Source organism: Vanessa atalanta, chromosome 24 (assembly GCF_905147765.1).
Source record: "Vanessa atalanta chromosome 24, ilVanAtal1.2, whole genome shotgun sequence".
In the NCBI taxonomy this organism is placed as follows: domain Eukaryota; kingdom Metazoa; phylum Arthropoda; class Insecta; order Lepidoptera; family Nymphalidae; genus Vanessa; species Vanessa atalanta.
In genome coordinates this window covers 2,587,468-2,608,599 of record NC_061894.1, presented here as the reverse complement: position 1 = coordinate 2,608,599, position 21,132 = coordinate 2,587,468, and the positions used below count along the sequence as shown (strand labels likewise).

General features: G+C 37.1%; 1 protein-coding gene across 1 annotated transcript; it reads right to left on the bottom strand.

Annotated features, from left to right (window-relative positions):
* Window positions 1–372: 372 nt before the first annotated feature.
* Window positions 373–20,793, bottom strand: LOC125073306 (5-oxoprolinase). Its single transcript, XM_047684083.1, has 29 exons — window positions 20,718–20,793; window positions 19,514–19,685; window positions 18,577–18,768; window positions 17,609–17,900; window positions 17,310–17,511; window positions 17,064–17,161; window positions 16,624–16,731; window positions 15,418–15,570; window positions 14,807–14,946; window positions 14,212–14,279; window positions 13,763–13,896; window positions 13,155–13,306; window positions 12,821–12,963; window positions 12,197–12,338; window positions 11,500–11,632; window positions 10,522–10,666; window positions 10,040–10,187; window positions 9,375–9,487; window positions 8,767–8,942; window positions 8,264–8,361; window positions 7,657–7,767; window positions 6,797–6,930; window positions 6,269–6,380; window positions 5,454–5,585; window positions 4,119–4,211; window positions 3,379–3,514; window positions 2,464–2,571; window positions 1,730–1,827; window positions 373–1,266 (listed from the first exon to the last, which is right to left on the bottom strand). Exons 2-29 carry the CDS (start codon window positions 19,679–19,681, stop codon window positions 1,117–1,119), a joined length of 3,879 nt encoding a protein of 1,292 aa, XP_047540039.1. The 5' UTR covers window positions 19,682–19,685; window positions 20,718–20,793; the 3' UTR covers window positions 373–1,116.
* Between the last annotated feature and the right edge of the window lie 339 nt (window positions 20,794–21,132).

Below are 21,132 nucleotides of genomic sequence, written 5' to 3'. Positions count from 1 at the left end.
AGGGTCAGAACATCATGATCTCATGGATGACGCCGCGTTGAGCGTATTAAATGGTGGTAAGACTGTGTATGCCCGTCCAGGTACCACTCACTCATCTCACTTGTGTTAGTAGCGCTTCTTAAGGATGGGTAATCTTTCTTACAGCTAACGTCAGACATAACGATGTTGACCACTTAGCATCAAGTCGCCCATTACCAGTCACCCTATATAAAATAACAAAAGAAGTGCCTATTTTTATGTACCTTTCTAAAATGTGTTCGTTAACCCAGATATCATAGTTCTAAAACACAAGGACATTTCATCGGTTTTATTCCACCTTACGAAACTTACGTTACAATTTCTTAAAAGTAAATTCTGTATTCTGGAATGAGGATTTTAGTTAGCTTTGAGATTTGAACAGGATATTTGCATTTTTTTTTTTTGTATTACGATTTTTTTTTTTGTTATTGTATATATGGGCAGATCGCTAGTGAGTACACTAGGGACCTGCCCCGTCTTCGTACGGGTGCAGTTTATTAATAAAGAAAATGATATGATATAGTTATAACCTTATAGCACTCAGGAATTACGTAGCTTTCTATCATTGAAAAAATAATACAATTGGATCATAAGTTCGGGAGATTACTCATTACATACAAACAAACAAATGTTACCTATATATAATATTAGTATTGTTAAGTATGTTAGAAGTTAGATGTAAAGTTGATATATAAAAGAAAATTGCGAATAAAGTTTTCTATAAATGAATGCAACCAATCTAATAATCATAATAAAAGGGGGGGAGGGCACTGTAGATATATTAATATATGTACTAACAAATGCTATATCACTTTATGTACATATATCGATAGCGTTTAGAAATATAACTAAACGCGATTTAACTTAATATTCTAGGTCAACAAAATAACAATAATGGTAAAAAAGTTAAATTTGAGAATATATTCTATTAATATTGTAACTGAAATAAAACTCCTTTGGTCACAATGATTAAAAAAATTCAATAAAGGCAACGCTTCTATGTAACTGACGCAAAAAGTTTCTACTGGATTGTACGCACTTTGCGTACATATTATGCGTATCTGTTAACATGTGCCGTTTCGACCTTGACATTTACCTCTAAACGGACTCCTGCGCACTTCTATACTCGTACACGCTGCCTCGCTCTAGAAACTCACTGTACTGCTTGTCCGTTTGTTTGTTTGTGTCCGCGGCGTCCGACGGTCGCCCGTAACCGCCTCCGCCCGGAGAATTCATTATGTATTTATCCTAAACGTAAATAATACATGTTTATATAATTTCTAAGGAAAAGTAGCAATTTACTATATTAAGGATTAATTACTAATATTCCTACTACCCCTAAGGAAAAGTAGCAATTTACTATATTAAGGATTAATTATTAATTACTAATATTCCTACTACCCCCAATTAAGTTTATACCGAGGGGGAGGTTTGTGACAATAGCCAAAGGCGTCAGGATCTATGTTAACGCTATTAACGCTTAAACTGTTTTAACGTGATAAATCATAACCGAACTCTGACTGACAGACGACCGACCATAGCAGTTAAAATTATAATATCTAGACTTGTCATTGAAAGATACACCTTAGACTTAAGAAGAAGGGACGCCTGTTTACTTTATTTCACAAAACAAATTACTGTTTTGAAAAATAAATCGGTACCAACAATTTGTGATAATCTTGCTTGATTTGTAAATAAAATCATCACTCACCCCTGGATACGCTACAACGGAAGACTTTGCGCCGAGGTTGATCAGCCTCCCGTCAGCTCGCTGCAGGAGATTCAGGCCTCGCTCGCCGGGTTCGCCCCCTGAACACAAAATTATACTGTAATGGTGGGTAATTGGAAAGTTTTTATGATAGACGGAAAAGTCATATGTATAGCAAAACTATTGGGTTTTTTACGACACTTAAAAAATATATAATAAAAGCTTCCGCTACTTATAGCTAGCAAGTGAAAAGGAAGAAGTGTGCGCGTCAGGCATTAGATCGTCTATTTGCTTAATCAGATATAAGCTTTTAATAGAAACCGTTTTTGCGTGACTGAGAAACAAAGACACACTATCTCATTTGTAATATTAGTTAGTTAATAAAATAAAAGTACTTTTCTTCTACTCAAAGGCGTGCTAGTGCACTTGATGGTAAGTGGTCACTACTACCAGACATTGGCACCGTAAGAAATAAAAAAAAATCCTTACATTGCCAATACGCCACCAAACTTGGATCCTTGTGCCTGTAGTTACACCTCCTCACCCTTCAAACCGGAACACAACAATACTAAGTATAATTGCTTGGTAGTGGTTGGTTAGTTACCCAATCTGGCTTACACAAAGCGTTTCTACCAAGTAAAACATTTTAAACCAATTACGCACCCTTAGTTTTTAAATGCTCATTTATCATAAATAAGTCGTTATAACCTTAAGCCCGTCACAGTAAATAATCTCACCGTTCATCCCATAAGGTTGGAAGGCTCTCCGCTCTGTCAGCACGGAGAGCTGAACAGTCCTCCTGAACAACAGCTCGCGCGTCACCCCGTCCCCACCGTCCCACTGACCTGAGGGTATCATTCATGTTGTAAATCTGTCATGCTTGAAGGAATCCGTATTGATGAATTTCAAGTGATATCGTTTTTGGTATTAATTGTGAAATTCTTTAATTTTCTTTTATAATTTGTTTTGATGAAATATTTTTCATATTTTATTATTTTTTGGTGACATAATCTATATGTAGATTGCCTGGTACGTTTAATAGTGTTTCTTGATAAATTGTCTCATTAAAACCAATCGTCTAAGACGTAACACACAATTTAACATAATTTTGGCATTTAAGATAGCAGAAGAATTATGGCAATTGAAATATATATCACAAACAAGTTTAAAAGGATTTATATGTGAGTCAAATTGAAGAGACTGTTTGTCGCACCAAAATTATCAAAATGAATGATCAAACGACTGTGAAACTTAAATTTGAACATATATTTTATTCATATTCCAATCGAAGAAGTAGAAAAAACAAACAGATCTTACATTCGACTAATTGTACACGACTAAAAGTACTTGATAAGTATGTCTTTATTTATAATACAACACTAGTCCAGCTAGCTACTTATATCAGCTTTAATTTTATTTCCAAAGTTCCGGTAACAGCTTCTTCGACGTTCAAAACGCTATTTATTCGGAAATCCATAATGAATATCATAGATTATTCCAGCTCTCGACCAATGACATCGCGTGAAAACAATGCCAAATGTTGTTTATTTGTCTTTGGTCCTCTTGCGATTGGAATAAATTATATATATTTATGTGTTTTTAGAGACACGCTTAAAGCGTGAGTAAGCAGTCACGCAGAGTAGTCAGTATACCTCGCCCCCCCGAGCCGGCTCGCAGGGAGAACTGGCTGACGAGCAGCGGGTACCGCGTCTCCACGATCTCCACGTCCGTGATGCGCGTGTTGGTCATGTGCGTGTGCACCCCGCCGCAGCCGCGCCAGCCCGGGCCCTGCTCGCGTGAACGGGAGAGGGCGACCGGTAAGACTCTTGATATTACCGACCGTTGTGAGTGGAGACCCTTGTCAGTAGAAGCCGCACCTTACAAGTTCCATTTAGATCGGCCCAATAAAAAGATTATTGATTTTTCAGTCTTGGAATTGGCAGATACAGATACACGACAGGTCGTTGATTCTGCACCTCAATCATCACCGTTCGCATCGTCACTTGACGTCCCATCGGATTCTGAGAGTACGGGAATAATACACTCGAGTTTGCACACAGAGTCGAGATGGCCCAGTGGTAATAAAGTGCATGCCGATGATTACGGGTTCAAACCCTGTTAATTTGTGACTATATTTCATCTCATGCACGGCGATGAAGGAAAACATCGCGAGGAAACCAGCATGTGTCTAATTTTACCGAAAATTTGCTACAAAGAGAGAGGAGTCCTTAGCCCAATAGTGGGAAATTTACAGGCTGTTACTGTTTGTTTGCACACACAACACACTTATAGCACGGTTGCTATTCTCAAGAAATTCCTGTGGCAGGGAAAGAGGACATCATTTAGGGGTCACCATTCAGCAAGGTAGCGAATCTAAAACATTCTAGCTTACCGCCCCACTGCCTCCGGCCACGGTCTCGTAGTATCCCCAGTCGTCTTCGCCCAGGGTCAGGTTGTTCATACAACCTTGAGACGCGGCGCACACCTGCATCGAAGTATAACAGTGCAATAGCATTGTCAATTGAGGAACTATTAGCTTAAAAAAATGTTACTTTGCTTAATGGCTGACATTTATAAAACAGTTGAGCGGTTGAGCAAAGTTACTTCGCTATACATTAAGTATGTATTAAATAACAGATGCAATTGTATAAATTAACAAATCACGTCCGAATTAAAACAATAACATTAAAATTCTATTTAATTCGTGTTTAAATAGTGTTATAGGAATACGCATTGAATAGAAAGAGACGGAGAGAAAGGAAATGAGAGGGAAAGATCGCCTGGAGCGTAACGTTTTTGCCAGTTTACCTTACAGTAAGTCGCGTACAAGATATTCATTCCAAAAAAGTTTTACCACTTCAACTATCTACAGATATTTATTTATTTATTTATTTATTTATAGGTTCGCTAGCGATTTTTACACAAATGTATATTTAAATAACGTTACATATAAAATTAAAAACATGCATAAACTGTGTAAAATCAGTTAAAAGCAAACACTGCATGCATACATAATTCTTTCTTTTAAGTATTGTTTGATAAATATAAATCTAAAAATAATGAATAGCAATTTACATTATATATTAAATTATAAATAAAGTTAAAATAAGTTCATAAATATTCTAAAAATGGATACAATCATAATGCGGTTTCTGATGCAAAACAGTTATGATAAAAGTTATATAATATAAGATTAATCAATTGAAAATACAAAGTGACATTAATAAATAATAATTAAAAACATTCAAAACGAGAATACTTAAAATACAGACTAAAACATTGCAAAAAATTAAACGACTAAAATAATTCAATTGACACAACTAAATTCATTGTAATTGGCTGATTAGGTTGTTTATAATTAACTTCCGAAAGGTATTAGGCGAATTTAAGTTAATATCAATTAAATGACTCAAACCATTATAGAGTTTGCATAAACGGGGAAGGCTAGAATTGGCGCCGAAAACTGTTCTGGTGCGTGGAGGCACAAGAGGAGTAATAATGTGTCTCGGATATCTGTTAGGCACTCTGAAATTTATTTTACTGAGTAAACTAGGGCAGTCCAAATGATTTCTTAATAGTTTGTATAAATGGACTTACAAACAACCTTTATAGAATTAATCTTTTAGTTGAGCTAAATAATTCAAGAAGTATGTAATTTCAACACACTTTTATATACTTTACCTTAAAAAAAAGGCTAAGGAACCGCTAGATGCCATTTCATGCTCACCTGGAAAGCCTTTAAAACGACATCGACGATCCTTTGCGACGTCAGCACGTTGCCGCCGACCACGGCCGCGTCCTCGGACGGGTCGAGGATGGACCCGGCGGGGATTATCACTTGCACTGGGTTCAGGCAGCCCTAGCGGAAAGGCAAATCCAACAGTGCACAACTCATAACACGACTATAAAACAATATATATATATATATGAGTAGTAGGGATAGTTTTTTTATATTCCAAAAACATTTTTTTTTAATTTGTTATAGGTGGACATTTATATTTTACATAACATAGCCGATTTGCGCAATACGGCTGGCAGGAGCTGGATGCGAGTTGCCGAAGAAAGACCACAGCGGCGTGCATTTGGAGAGGCCTATGTCCAGCAGTGGACGAATGTGGGCTGATGATGGACATTTATAATCATAATAAACTTTAAAAATGCGGCGCATATGGGCTGCCTGATACTAATTTATCTCTACCGCCTGAGGAACGATGGTATGTTCCTTGTGTCTATAATTATACTGGCTCACTCAACCGTGTGCAAAAGCGCAATTTACGGGCCTCCTAGCAATGTAAAAAATCGCAGTGCTGATCCTGACCCCTTGGACTATTGTCGTCCCCACACCTAGCTCAAGCTTTAAGCTTAATAGAGGGGTAAATAGAAATATTAGTAATTCCTTAAAAAGTGGCAATGGTACTATTTTCTTTTTATTTATAAGTTTATGCCTTGAATTATGTAATACTATCGGAATTGAGTTCTTGAGTTTTAGTTAGTTATTTACACGATATAAAATGAATGCAACGAGCTTCGAATATAAAATACCTGATTCAACGGCACGTCGTGTCCCACCATGCACCGGAGACAGTAGATCAACGCCGAGAGGGTGATCGCGCGCGGGGCGTTCAAGTTACCCCAAACCTCTACTCCTGTGCCACTGAAATTTCCCCCCACATCAGTCACATACATCAGTCACTCAACGAATATTATGCCAAGATATTGGTGGTATTTATTTTAGTAACTATTAAACCACATTAAAAACAAAATGGTACAATTCATTTTCATTTTAAATATTGTAAAAAATCGGAGCAAATTTATGATTGATGCGACCATTGATATTAATGGAGTGGTGCCAATATCCTAAAACTATGTAATTGATTCAAATGCGGGTAGTAAACACTTCTAAAACGGGAAAATCCCTTAGTCCGTTGACGACTCTAATATGATATGAACCATGTAATAATTACACTGACTGCCTCGCCCGAAAAAAACAGCTATAATGATCTTTAGTTAATCTACTTACCTAGTCGGGCTTGTTTACAATCCGACCATAAATAAATAAAGCAAACTCACGTGAAATCGCACACCGCACTGCCGAGGTCCTTGTCTAGAGTCACGGTGAGGACGATAGGGGTGCCGTTGTCCATGTACTCTGTGGCCTTGAGAACGGCCGACCCGGTCTTAGCGACCGCATTTTTAGCTATTTCCTGTCGACAATATGAAGTTTAATAAATCTACACGGCTTTTGCTTCTGTTACATTGCATGGCACATATTCTGATATCAATGTATCCAGTGCCGGATTAAGCAAGCGCGGGCCCGTAGCAAATTCTTTCAAACATAGCTCGATCTTCTATGGGTTCTTAAGTATAAAGTGGTAAAAATACAATTCAATACTAAATAAAAAAATGCTCAGGCAGAGGTGTGGGTTTAAATATGCGGGCCCCGTAGCAATTGCTACTTTTGCTACGTGGTTAATCCGGCATTGAATGTATCTGAATGAGAAAGAAGTAGGTCTATATCATCAGGCAGACAAAGCTCATAATTTCGTGAAGTGCCGTGCTGTTTTGTTCTAAGCTAACTAATCGTGATGTTATGTAAAGGGGTATAACTATTCCCTTAGTATTTAAAATAGATTTCCAGGAGGCTTGAAGCCGCAAGCCATCCGAAAAAGCGTGACCAGAGCAATGCACTTGACGCGCATCTTGTTCGTGTAATTGTACCGTTTTTAACTGGTAAAACTCTTCAACGGTAAATCATCAATGGTGGTATTATCTACCATGGGTAAGTAATTTTGTTGCTCATATGGCTGGAATAACTTCATCGTAGGTATCATACTGTATAAATCCTGTGGTATCTACTCTACTCTGTCTGTGGTATACTACGAATAAAATAAATAATTCCAATTAGGTTTAATGTGTCATGATTAACGAACCTTTAACATATCCCTGACAGCAAGTTCCGCGTTCTTCTGTATGTGCGTCATGTACGCTTGCACAACGTCCAAGGTGTATTCCTCTATCAGTTCCGATACTAGTTGAATACCCTGAGAAAAATCAGAAACACAATGACAATGTCAGAAAATTAAATGCCAATGTATACTATTTATATTTAATAATAACTTTTGTCGCCGTGTTTCGGAATAAAGGTGTTAGGTACATTTTTCCGGTATAAAACATATTAAAAGTTTTATGATATAGGTGGAAAACGGGCAGGAGGCTCACCTGATGGAAAGTGACTACCACCGCCCATGGAGTCCTGCAACACCGGGGGGCTTGCAGGTGTGTTGCGTGCCTTTAGTTTATTAGTTAAGTAAATGTTCGAAACAATAATCAATCTTTATTCCAAATTTCATTCAAATCCGTTCACCCGTTCTGTTAAAACTTCAAACTTTTGAATTTAGAACAGTAAGATATTAGATATACCTTGTGTGGTAATTAATAAATATAATGATACTAAGTATTGCTATTTGACGGTAGACGCTACCTACCCGCTTACCTAAAACCCTATTTTCTTACTAAACTAATTAACCCTTGGCTCACCCTTTGATTAGCAGCCACTTGGGCTTTTAAGTCTGACAAATTATCAGCCAAGTTCCTAGTACCGGAACAGCCTGGCTCCTTGCCCGGTTTCATTAGCTCTGTAAAGTAAATATACGTAATATAAATTTAAAAAAAAGTTAGTAACCGCCTTAAACTTCTATACACTATTTTAAAAGTTTTCTCTTTTAAGTCAAAAAGTATTCTTTAAGATTTTTATTCATTGATTTGACACACAAAATAGTTAATTATAGATCGAGTATCTCACCAAAACAGAAGTACCATCGGATTTTACGGGCCCATCAAAATATTAAAATTAAGAAAAGGGTGAATTTTTGTTGCGCACGCGCGGAAGTGAAAGAAACGAATCAGGAAAACATCATCAGTACCAAACATTATCGAGCTCAGCGGTGTAGTAAAGCATCGTGAGGAAATCGACATGCTCAGATGAAACTCATGCACTTGCGATGGCAGGCCACCAGTCACTGGTCGATGAGCCAGCCTACCTGCGACGAGCTGGTCCTCGTTGAACCGGCCGCGCTCGACGAGCAGCAGCGAGCGGAAGGCGGCGCCCTCCTGCTTGAGGCGCACCGAGTGCGGCGGCATGGAGCCCGGCGTCAGCCCGCCCACGTCGGCGTGGTGCCCGCGCGACGCCACGAAGAAGATCGGCCGCCCGCCGCGCCTGCCGACCACACCAATCGCTCGCTCAGCACACGCGACCTCCCCCCCTCCCGGTAGGCCCGACGCGCCTCCCGGTGGCAGGACTGGTCCATTTAAATTACTGGGCTGTGTTTCATGTACTTAATTTCTGTTTATAATTCATCTCGTGCTCGCCGATGAAGGAAAACTGCTTTCAACGAAATTATGCCACATGAGTGCCTCCATCCCTGTTGGAGCTGCGAGATGGAATAAGCTCGAAATCTTCTTCTCAAAGGGAAAGGAGGCCTTAGCCTAGCAGTGGGACGTTTACGGGCAAAAATTTAAAGGCTTAAACGAGAAGGCAAGTACGAAATACGTCAAAGTTAAACTATTAAACTATGGACAGTAGCTAACGTTTCATTATATGCATTATCCTAATCACGCTACATAATGTGATTCAGTAATAATTACTCACTTATGGAATACTGGAGTAATTACGGTCAAATCTGGTAGATGAGAGCCTCCTGCTTTGGGATGGTTGGCCAGTAACACGTCCCCAGGCTTAATGGAGTCACCCCGGACTTTCATCTGACATAAGAAAAAAAAGTCAAATAAACAGTTAGTAAAGCATTAGGCGTTAGACATATTTGCGTGTATAAAATATATTAAAAAATTACAATTGAATTATTTATTTGTAATTGTTAAATTGTTTTCCTTTATAAAATACTTAATTTTAATTTAATAGGATTTATGATCTCACAACAAAGTTTTGGTGTGTCGGGTTTCTTTTTTTTTAAATAAATAATTTATAAATTTCGAATTATTAATTGAATTATATATACATATGTATATAAGTAAGTATAACTGAAATTTAAGTATCTTTTTTGAGTACATACTTTTAAAAGCAATCACTTTGTTTAACTATTACTGGTATTCTAAATCTATTTTTTAATCTTTAAATAACAAATATTCACACGTGTAGTCCATGCCTTTCGTAACTATTATTTTTTATGTGTGTACATATCTTTAATATTTATATATATTTATATTACAGATTTTAAATATTGTTGGTAATTCTTTATTTAAAAAAAGAAAACTTTACTTTTTACAGTTTTCTGCAAATAAGATAAGCGATCTCACTTGATATTGTACAGTCTCTTGCATTGCGCCCAAGTGCACGGGGATGTGCGGTGCGTTGGAGACGAGCCCGCCATCCGGGCCGAACAGTGCGCACGAGAAATCCAACCTTTCCTTAATGTTCACGGATATTGACGTTCTCTGGAGGACTCTGGAACATTAAAATTAAAAACATTATAAGCATATTACTCTTACTAATGATTTTTTAATGTTTATTAATAATTAAATTTATCTAATACTAGTATTTATTCTAATAATTCATACTTTTATATTCAATGAGATTAATATGATGTCTTTATTGTTGAATTCACATTTTTGTATTAATATTAAATAAGATTTAAATTACTCAAAGTACAGCTTGCGTCAAACGCGTTTCATTAGAAAACGTTACACGTAGAAACGTTGACTCAAATTAAAGTGTCACTCAAATTAAAGTGAGTGCCTTTCAAAAGTTCATGAAATACAAGAGTTCAATGAAAACATACCTGCCCATCTGTTCCGCAATAGACATAAATCTATGCGAGAATATACTCAGCTGAACTGTGTCCAGATCAGAAGTGACCACTTTAGTCTGACCTGCGCCTATTATGATTCGGATATCGCCGTATTTAGTTATTTCAGCACAGCTACCTGTAATACGAATTTCGCTACGTGTTTAAGTACTCATAAGAAAGTCCGGATCATTTCTTTTTTTTATGTTATAGGGGGCAAACGAGCAGGAGTCTCACCTGATGGAAAGTGATTACCACCGTACATGGACATCTGCAACACCAGGGGGGTAGCAGGTGCGTTGCCTGCCTTTTAGAAAGGAGTTCGCTCTTTTTTAAGCTGGTTCCACAGAGTGGTTGTGCGAGGCAGAAAATGTCTTAAAAACCGCGCTGTTGTGGATTTTCAGACATCTAGGTGGTACGGGTGAAATTTAGAATTTTGACGAGATGTCCGAAGGTGAAATTCAGCTTCCGGAATTAATCCATATTCATAAATAGGCGGATTGGCAATTGGTTTGACTGCATAGTAGTAAACATTGTCAATATATTTTGGTACTGTAAGAAAAATACACCAGATCTTATACCACGAATACACTATCCAACCTTGGGAACTAAGATGTTATGTCTTATGCCTGTTGTTACACTGGCTCACGCACCCTTCAAACCCCAAAGGACTGTCTAGTCCGGCGTTTAGGGTACACCTGAGGCACTCTTCTCACATCCTCGCTGTTGGTTTAAATACTAGTCTTAAACGCTGCAGATCCAAAAGTTAAATACTTAAACCCTAACTGGGCCATGAAAAGGTTATTAAGTTTTATTCAGAATATTTTAACTCCTGTAGTTTGGAAAGCACGGAAAGTATACTTTTATTATTCATTATTCCGCCGACATACTTATAACCACTTTAATTTTACTTATAAATACGAACATCGCCAACGGTCTTGTGAGTTAAAATGAAGAGTAAGGTTTACTCACCAGGTTCTATAAGTATGGTGGACAAACTATCCATGATTATAGCAGGGCCGGGTATCTTTTGTTCGGGCTTCAATTTTTCCAGCAAGTAAATAGCTGTATCTTGATAGCCACCTTCGAAGTAGACTTTTACTATCTAAAATAACATAAATATTAATTTTAAGAGATTCATAATCGATATTAATTTTATAAATGTGAAACTGTCTGCGGTCCGTTCGTCCGACTGTCTGTCTGTCTACCTGTACGTCTGTTGCTCTTTCACGATAAACGAAAAAACGATGGTACGAAGTTTGAACCCTAAGGAAGGACATACACCTTAGGGACCATTCATTTATTACGTAAGAGTATTTTCGCTTTCGGAAGAAAAAATAAGAATAGGCGGACCCCCTCCCCTCTGTTTAATATTTATTACGTAAGAATCTAAAGGAAAAAATGAATACATGTTTGGTTTATTTTAATGTTTATGTTTCAAAGAATCGATTTTTTGAAATATTTATTCGTAATATCAAAGGTACTAATAATCCTCGTTCTTGTAAGAAAACATAAGACATGTTCGACCCCCCCTCCACCCCTAAATCATCTTACGTAATAAACGAATGGCTCCTTATGCGTAACACCTGACGACTGATCCCTGAAACGCGAGTGAAGCCGAGGGCTACAACCAGTGTTAAACAAATAACAAATAAATGATTGCAATGACCTTTTCCACGCTCGGGTCAGTGCCTCTCCCGCTAGGCGGCGCCGCGTCTGCGGCGACAGCGCTCCGCCCCGCGGCGCGCACGCGCACGTCGTCCACGAGCACGTCACGGGCCGAGAGCGTGAAGCCGAATTCGTTCTTATACCTGTTTAAATTCAAGATTAGTTTTATGAGGCGATATGAGTAATTCTTTGGAACAATAATGTGTTAAACAAATAATAATGTGTAAATTAAATAAATTACCATACCACCATTAAATAAATAAATAAATATTGGACAACATCACATACATTACTCTGATCCGAATGTAAGTAGATAAAGCACTTGTGCCACATTAAATTGCCTATACTTAGTGGTAGGTCTTTGTGCAAACCCGTCTGAGTAGGTAACTTATCAGATATTCTACAGCAGTACTCAGTATTGTTGTGTTCCGGTTTCAAGGGCGAATGAGTCAGTCAGTCAGTCGAAGTGTAGCTACAGGCACAAGGGAGATAACGAAACTCCTTCCTACCCCCTTGTAAGAAAACATAAGACATGGTCGACCCCCATCAGCGCCCCCCCCCCCCCAATCGTAATAAATGAATGGCCCTATGGCCTATTTGCTATATATTAAAATGTCGAACAAACCTTTCGATGAATGCCGTGTAAAAGTCGCCATGTCGTGTGCTGTGGGGGTCTTCACGGGATGGAGACACCATTAGTGCGCAATCAGTGCCCGAGTAACGTAGATGAAGATACGGCTCAACTACTATTTGAGAGTCTGTAAAACCCTGGCATAGACAATAAACCATTTAGTGTCCTTATTTTTTTATCTATTTTAAAGATTTCATTAGCCATTCCATAAGCAAAAAAAGTTATTAACATATGTTTTTTAACGACGCCGAATAATATGGATACCTTGTGTCTAACTATATATATATATATATATATATATATATATATATATATATTTACAAATTACCTGAGCTCTTAGCTTGTCTTTGCAGACCGCAGCCAGCTTGTCCAGCTGCATGTCGAGTTTTTCGAAGTTGTTGGAGCAGTACACCAAGGCGCTGGGCTCCTGCGCTTCCTCGACCACATCGGCTAGAGCCATGCCGTATGCCGAAAGGATACCTAAAAATTACAATAAATGTTTGTAAGCAGCACACAAGCACAAAGACGAGGTTTAATAGCCAGGACTTTTTAATCCAATAAAATTAGAACGGCAAGAAGTATTATACATATATTCATATATTAAAAAATATATATATTCTCCCGCCAAGCAGTACTTAGTTCTATTTCGGTTTGTTCAGCACGACAGGTGATGTATTGGTGATATAAGGAATAGCTATACGACAATCATGCCATCGAAACTGTTCCTTTTTGCTTGGAACGTTTTTCTAACCTGATACGACTTGGGAACTTTCAAGAAAAGAGCCTACTCATTTTGCAACGCAAGCGCCTCCGGTGCTGCAGACGACCACGGCGGCGGTAGTCACTTTCCATCGGGCGAGCCTCCCGCTCGTTCGCTACTATGGCACAAAAACCGGAACCGAGGAGGAGAAAGGATCGCTCGTCAAGGTCGCTGACCTGCGTACTTGTGCACGAGCACCTCGGGCACGGCGAGGCGGCGCGCGACGGCGCACGCGTGCTGCGCGCCCGCGCCGCCGAAGCTCGCCAGCGCGTGCGCGCGCGCGTCGTACCCGCGGGCCGTCGTCAGCGCCCTGCAACGAGCGCGCCTTACAAGCCGCGGCCGATTGTGCGTCCGGTTCGACTGAACCGAACTGCGGAACAGCCGCGCTCCGTAATAATAAACTACCAAGCAATTATCTCCATATCATTTTATTGATTGTTACCGAACCAGCTGTGTTATTCTGTAAAAGCTCACTTCGTAATTATTTTAAAAAAAATTGTTACAATATCACTAGTTACTTTTCACTTTCTAACAGTTTAGAGCTGCTTCGGGGCTCTATCATCTAAAAATATGATGCAGTATTGATGAATGATGATGAATAATTATTAAAAAATATTTACTGTACCTAATGGGACGGCACATAGCTTCATTGGCAACGTCGATAAATCCCATTGCGACCTCTTCCATAGTCATCTGAAATAAATAATAATAAAAAGTTTGGTAAATAGTATTAAATTATTGTTCTAATATTAAATGCAAATATTTTTATTTAAGTACTAAAGATGTGGACAAGTAGCACTAATGTTTTCATGAGTTCGATGTGACGGAAGAAATCACAATGAAATCTACACGTGTCGGATAAAGAAATCCTACACTTGTTGTATCTAAAAAGCCGAATGTGTCGGAGTACAGAGTGCCGTGTCAGAATAAGTTCCAAAACTTTTCCTTGAAAGTGCAGGAGGCATATCCTCAACACTGTTAAAAGCACAACAAGCAGCTGTTCTGGTGATCTCCTCTGAACCCAAAAGGATTATTAAGAGACCCTTTGGGGTGCATTATGGTCCAAGAGTTGACCATCATGGAGGAGACACCTCCCACTGCCCGGGTTAAAAAGGATTTGGCTATGCTCAGCCGTCAAACACTCACTACTTTGGTAATTGGTAATACTGGATACACAAACGGTACAACTATAACAAAGTGATAAAAGCATAAATGCTTACCGCCTTTCCGCCATCTTGTTTGAGGTAACTATTTATCTCGTCAGTTAACTTCCTAAAAGCGGAAACCGTTGCATCTCTGTCCAGTGGTTCGTTTTCATTCGGACCGAATATTTTTGGAAAATATTCCGGTAGAAGACGACCTAGAAAATCAAAATCGGACATCATCCTATACAAATTGGACCACTTGAAAAATAAAACCTATATAGCCTTTATATATGTTTTGACGGCCACATTAATCTAGGCCAGATATTGGGTCGCAAATCCTAAAGTCCTGGTTTTAAGCCCCATGTCTGGCCAAAAAAACTTATTGGGCTATTCTATCGAAAAAGTCAGTAACAGCCCGGAGTCTCCAAGCTTAAATTTCAAGCGTAAGCAACTCTATCTTGCAATCTGTCAGTCTGTCTGTTGCTCTTTCACGGCCAAACCAATGAACTAAATTTGATGAAATTTTATATGCAACAAGCTTAAACTTCAAGGAAGGATATCTGACGAATGAACCCTAAAAAGCTAGTGAAGCCGCGGGCGGCCACTAGTATTACATATTTGACTAAGCAATTACTCTAATCAACATTTCCTCAGTCATATACGATTCATTCGAGTTCTCAACTTACCTAACAATAAATTAGCGTCAGTAACTGTCAGTGGACCTCCCTTCCTATAGCAGGCCGGTCCCGGCTCTGCGCCCGCTGATTCCGGTCCAGCTACGAAGAGCCCGGATCGGAACATAAGCATGGAACCACCGCCTGCTGCTACTGTGTTAATATCTACGAAAAGTATAGAATAGAATAATTAATCTTCTATATATATATATATATGATAAAAGCAAAATACCACTCACTGATTAATCACGAAACCTCAGTAACTGTAACACCTACAAACTTGAAAATGGCAGGTAGGTTCCTTATAGGGTGTAGACATTCGGGAATAAGCTCCATCCCTAAGGGCGTGGACCCATGTCTACGGTACGGCACCGCCGCTGGCAAATGGCGCAGCGCCGTGCCGCGCCACGGCATCGTGTACCGGCACGTGCTCACTATTACTGTGTTGTCAATTGCATAGTGCGGTATTTTTTGCATAAAATGGCGGACGATTTAGATTTAGACTTTTTGATTTCACTAGTGGAAGCACGTCCCGTTCTCTGGGACAAGTCAAAGGAAGATTATAAAAATAAAAAATGGCACGACGCCGTGGCCCGGTATGGCTTCGCGCTATCTGCCGGTGGCGGTACCATACCATTGCACGGCAAACGGCGCCGCACCGCAGAAATGGGTCCACGCCCTAAGAGGGTAAAATGGGGGTTGGAAGTTTGTGTTTTATAAATTTTGCGCGGGTAAAGCCAGCAGGTTCATCAACATATATTTTTTAATCAAATACTATTTATATCGCCAATAAATATACGCATCTCACTCCACGCTACCCATGAGGTCTAAGAATTATATACTTTGCGTTTGTAATCACTCGAACTCACTTACAATTAGAATTGAAATGGAGCAATACAAAGTATTGCGGATTGTTGAAGCAGTCTGTTAATGTTTCACTGCTGGGCTAAAGTTTTCACTCCCTTTCGAGAGAAGGTTTGGAGTTCATTCCACAGCTCTGCTCTAATACGGGTTGTTGCACATGTGGCAGAATTTCGATGCAAGTCACGCAGGTTTCTTCGCGATGTTTTCCATTATACCGCCGAGCACGAGATGAGATATAAACACTTTTTTTTCGGAGTAAGCCTTACCTTAGCAGTGGGACGACTGCAGTTGAATTGACAAATAAGCGGTACCCAGACGGATCTGCACAAAACTGTACCACTAGGTATAGCTCACCTAACTGCGGTGCCTGTATGGTCACTCCGGCGGTGGTCGCTTCATGGACATGTTCAAGGGCTCCAGCATATCTAGAAACATCTGTAGACGTCCCACCCATATCGAAACCTACAAATAAGAGTTTTAAAGTAACCCATTAATAACGCAAGGTCATTGTTTTTAAATTGAATAATCAACTCTGCTGTCAAAACTACATCGTTAGGCTACATTTTCTCCTCGAATTAAGTGTACACATATAATATTGTGTGAATGTTTATGTGTATGCGTGCGTGTATGCGTGAATGTGTGCGCGTGTTTGAAGAGAGGTAGCTATATGCCAGAGGAATCCGGAGGATCGAACCTGTGAATTTTATATTGCCTTGGGCCAATCATGACAGCATACATTCATATATCATCTTTGTCTGTATTTGATTGTAATTGGAAAAGAAAATAGATCATACCAATGACAGGCAAATTAGTCTCCTTCTGGTATGATGTTAGTGCATAGCCCACCACTCCACCCGCAGGACCAGATAATACAGCACGTGACCCATTAAACCTAGAAAACAAAATAATAAAATAATTTAACACAGCTCTATATAAGTACAAAATTTCATCGTTTTTTCGACTTGTTCTCGTTGGTTTTCAAATGAGTGACAGAAATGAATTAATGATACTCTCCAAAAGTTTACATTGTAGGTACTCACATACTCATTGGCGTCAAACCACCATCAGATTGCATGAAAAGCACATTGGAATTTTTCAAGCCGTCCGTGAAGCCACTAGCGAAGCCCTTCACATATTCTCTTATATGGGGAGTAAGATATCCATCAGCGCACGCCGTGTACCCTCGAGGAGCCATCCTCACCATGGAAGTGACAGAATGTGACAGGGATACTTGGTTGAAACCTATTGGAGAGATAAATAATAATACAATAGCATACTTTTAAAAACATCAAGAGTTTTATTATTAACATTTTTCTAAATGAACGACAATCAAACTTACCAAGTTGTTGAGCAATTTTACCGATTTTCAATTCATGTTCACGATACGTATAACTATGAGCAAGAACAACCGCAATGCTATCTATCCCTTTCTCTCTTAGGGCTGTTAAATCTTTCCGTACCGCTTCCTCATCCACATCTTTCATAACTAACATTTTCTGGCCCGTAGTGCCATAAACCTCTTTCCAGTTTAGTTTTGATTTGTCGATTTGACAACGATCTTCTAAAGCTGGTATCACGCGACAGTCCACTTCTACAACTTCTGTGTAAAGCACACTGGGACGTTTTATATTCTGCAATATTAAAAGAGTAATAATAAATTAATTTAATATTAAGATGTTTTTTTAATAGCTATGTTATAAATGCTTTGTTTTTAAGGTGTAATTACACTATTGGAAATTTCTTTTTTTTTGTTGTCTGTACTTTTTGATGACATTTTTTTTACAAATATTTTATATTAATTAAAAATTGCATATACAGTACTTGCTAACTATTCCAATGGAAACACACTTTCACGTAGTAACTACATCTTTATACGAAATAAATTAAAGTCAAAGATAGTACATATTGCTTGCAATGTTAAAAAGTTACTATGTGCCTTAACCTAACAATCTCTTAATCTTAGCATAGCGTTCTACGTGAATCCTAGTCTTAAGCTCTCTACAGACCTTGCACCTTAGTCAAAGCTTGTAGCAGATTATTGAAAGAATATTAGCAAAATACTTAATTTTAAAAATGTCGAAAATAGTAATTTTTCTAAATGTATAATAAGAAATGTAAAGATAAAAAAACTAAAATGTGTACTGAGTAATCAAAATTTAGTAGTAGTAGTTAGTAGATTTTACCTAAAAGAACCGGCTGTCACTCTTATAAACCATTTAAAATTATACCATGTTAAAATTAAAAATATATATACTTATAATCATTTTTATAATAAATATATTTTTACCTGTTATTAATAATACTGACCAAATGAAATATATGAGGCCTGGCCTGATTACCGATGTACAAGAGATCTTTGAAGCCTTTATTAATAACGAGTGCCATCTTAGCGCCCTTCCTCTCTAATAGCGCATTTGTCGCCACTGTGGTGCCCATTCTAATAGACTCTATTAGTGATGAGTTTACTTTACCATCTTTATCCAAAGCATTTCCAGTTTCCTAAAAAAAAAAATTAATTCATTTTTTTATAAATATTGTAAGGTATATTAAATCTACGATTCAATGATTGGCTGTAAATACTTAATACATATCAATATTAAAATATTTCTGCTTTTTTCGATTTCTTGTTTTATTAGATTGTATGCTGTTTGTGTACCTATGAATAAATAAATAAACAATAATTTTTGATTATATTTTATTTTTACAAACACACAATCTTGCTCTGCTCTTTACTACTAAACTACTTCTTAACCTGTCAATGGACTTAAAACGCTTGTAATTACAATGGCTCAATGATCCAAATGGAAGTATAACATGTTGGTGGGAGAATAAAAATAATTGGATTGTACCCACCCAGGTTGCTCACATTATTACCATATCATATTATTTATTCATAGGTAGTTTTTGTGGCTTATTTTATACATAATGGAAAATTTATTGAAGAAGTTAGATAAATAATAGATAAAAAAATACCTAAGTCTATTATCTCATTAGATAGTTATGTAAATCTTTAAATGATAAATTACATTGTTTATAAGTAATATACTAGGTTACAAATATTTAAAAGTTTTTATATACTTGGTGTTAGGGCATTCCGCAAGCTATTTATTATTGCTTATTAGCTATGAATATATATATATATATATAAATGTATGTTGCACAGTATAATCACCATTATATAATGAATTATATAAAATAAATGGTGGAATTTCTTGCTAATTGCTCTTGCATAAACACTACTAACCTCCTGTAGGATCCGTCTTATAGCTTCCCTTGGTGCATCATCATAGTTTTGTGGGTCTACCGAGAGTAGTTTCATGACACGCACTTTGCCGTTTGGACAACGAGCAAACACATCTGTAAATGTGCCTCCTCTGTCTATTGCAAATTGGAAACCTTTTGGTTTATCCATATCTCTGTGAAATTATCAAAAGGGGAATTTCAATTAAAGTTGAACAAAGAATTATTCTGTGTTTCTTCAATGGAGGCTATACTAAGACTATTTTTACATAACGTTAGCAACCTGTAAATTTCCTAAGCCTATGCTGGGCTAAGGCCTCCTCTCTCTTTGAGGAGAAGGTTTGGAGTATATTCCAGCACGCTGCTCCAATGTGGTTTGGTGGAATATTACTAAGAGTTAAGACTATCCTACGTTGGTATCCATTTTTTTTAAATGTAAATTATATAAAACTATAGTAGACAAGTTGTAACAACAATAATAAATGCAGAACAGTTTGTCTAATATATATACAATTCTTTACTATATTGTGTATTTACATCCCTACTCATATACCTATTTTTTTTAATATTGTAAATTTCCTTTTATACAATTTAAAAAAATATATTAATAGTCTATTATACATTGATTATTAATAATTTATTAATTGGATTATTTTGTGTTCATTACCTAACATATATATTTTAATAAAGAAACTAAAATATTTTTTCTCATTTATTTAATAATGTTATCATCATGACTCTGAGTTTTATTAGATGAATGATCAAATTGTAATTAAGAAATAAATTACAATAGAATCATTCATCTTATCAAAACATTGTTTGTTTTGTGATAAAACAAGAAGATGTCTACTCAATGAGATCAGAAGATAATATAGGACAACTTATATATTAAAAAAAAGAAAAATATATATATTTCACCTGGTTTGCCGTTAAGTTTATAATATCTAAATAAAAATTTTTATTTTAACCACTGCATTGATTATTTTTTTAAGTTATATGAATAAACAATAAAAAGTATATACATATTCAAATATTTTACACACTTCGCTTATATTGATCTTACTTTTTAAGTGATGGAAGTACCTTCAAGTTTGTACAATTACAATTATTATTCATTTTGTTTAATTAAAATCACTAAAAAAAAGGTTTTCAAGTAATTAAACTTATTGAATATCGATATTTATTTTATAAATATATTATTAACCTACCGTATCTTAAAAAAATATCCTAATTTCTTCTGGTACCTGTGAGTACCTTACAATGTTTACGACTGTAATAGATTTGTAGAAATGTCAAAAAAAATATTAATTGATAAGAAAATATTTTGATAACAACGTCAACATTTTTACTTATACCAAAACAGTCTTTAATACTGTGTAATAAAGTTTCAAATTTGTTATTGCTATATGTATGTCAGTGTTGGCTGATGTTAACGTCAAATTAATGCATGTAACATTACACAAAAAAATATTAAATTTTTGTATTTAGCCTAAATAAAAAAAATATTTACAACCTACAACAATTCACATATTTTAAATATCAAACATTAACAATTATCAACGTACACGTCCATCGCATAATAACTGTGACATTACAGTGGTAATTAAAAATCGCTATATATTA

Excerpts from the sequence above, each read along its gene's own strand:
- LOC125073306 (XM_047684083.1), bottom strand. The coding sequence starts at position 19,681 with ATGGATAAACCAAAAGGTTTCCAATTTGCAATAGACAGAGGAGGCACA. Across the intron at positions 12,339-12,820 it reads TACACGGCATTCATCGAAAG|GTATAAGAACGAATTCGGCT; the intron begins GTTTGTTCGACA and ends GAATTTAAACAG. Across the intron at positions 2,572-3,378 it reads AGCCGGCTCGGGGGGGCGAG|GTCAGTGGGACGGTGGGGAC; the intron begins GTATACTGACTA and ends TGATACCCTCAG.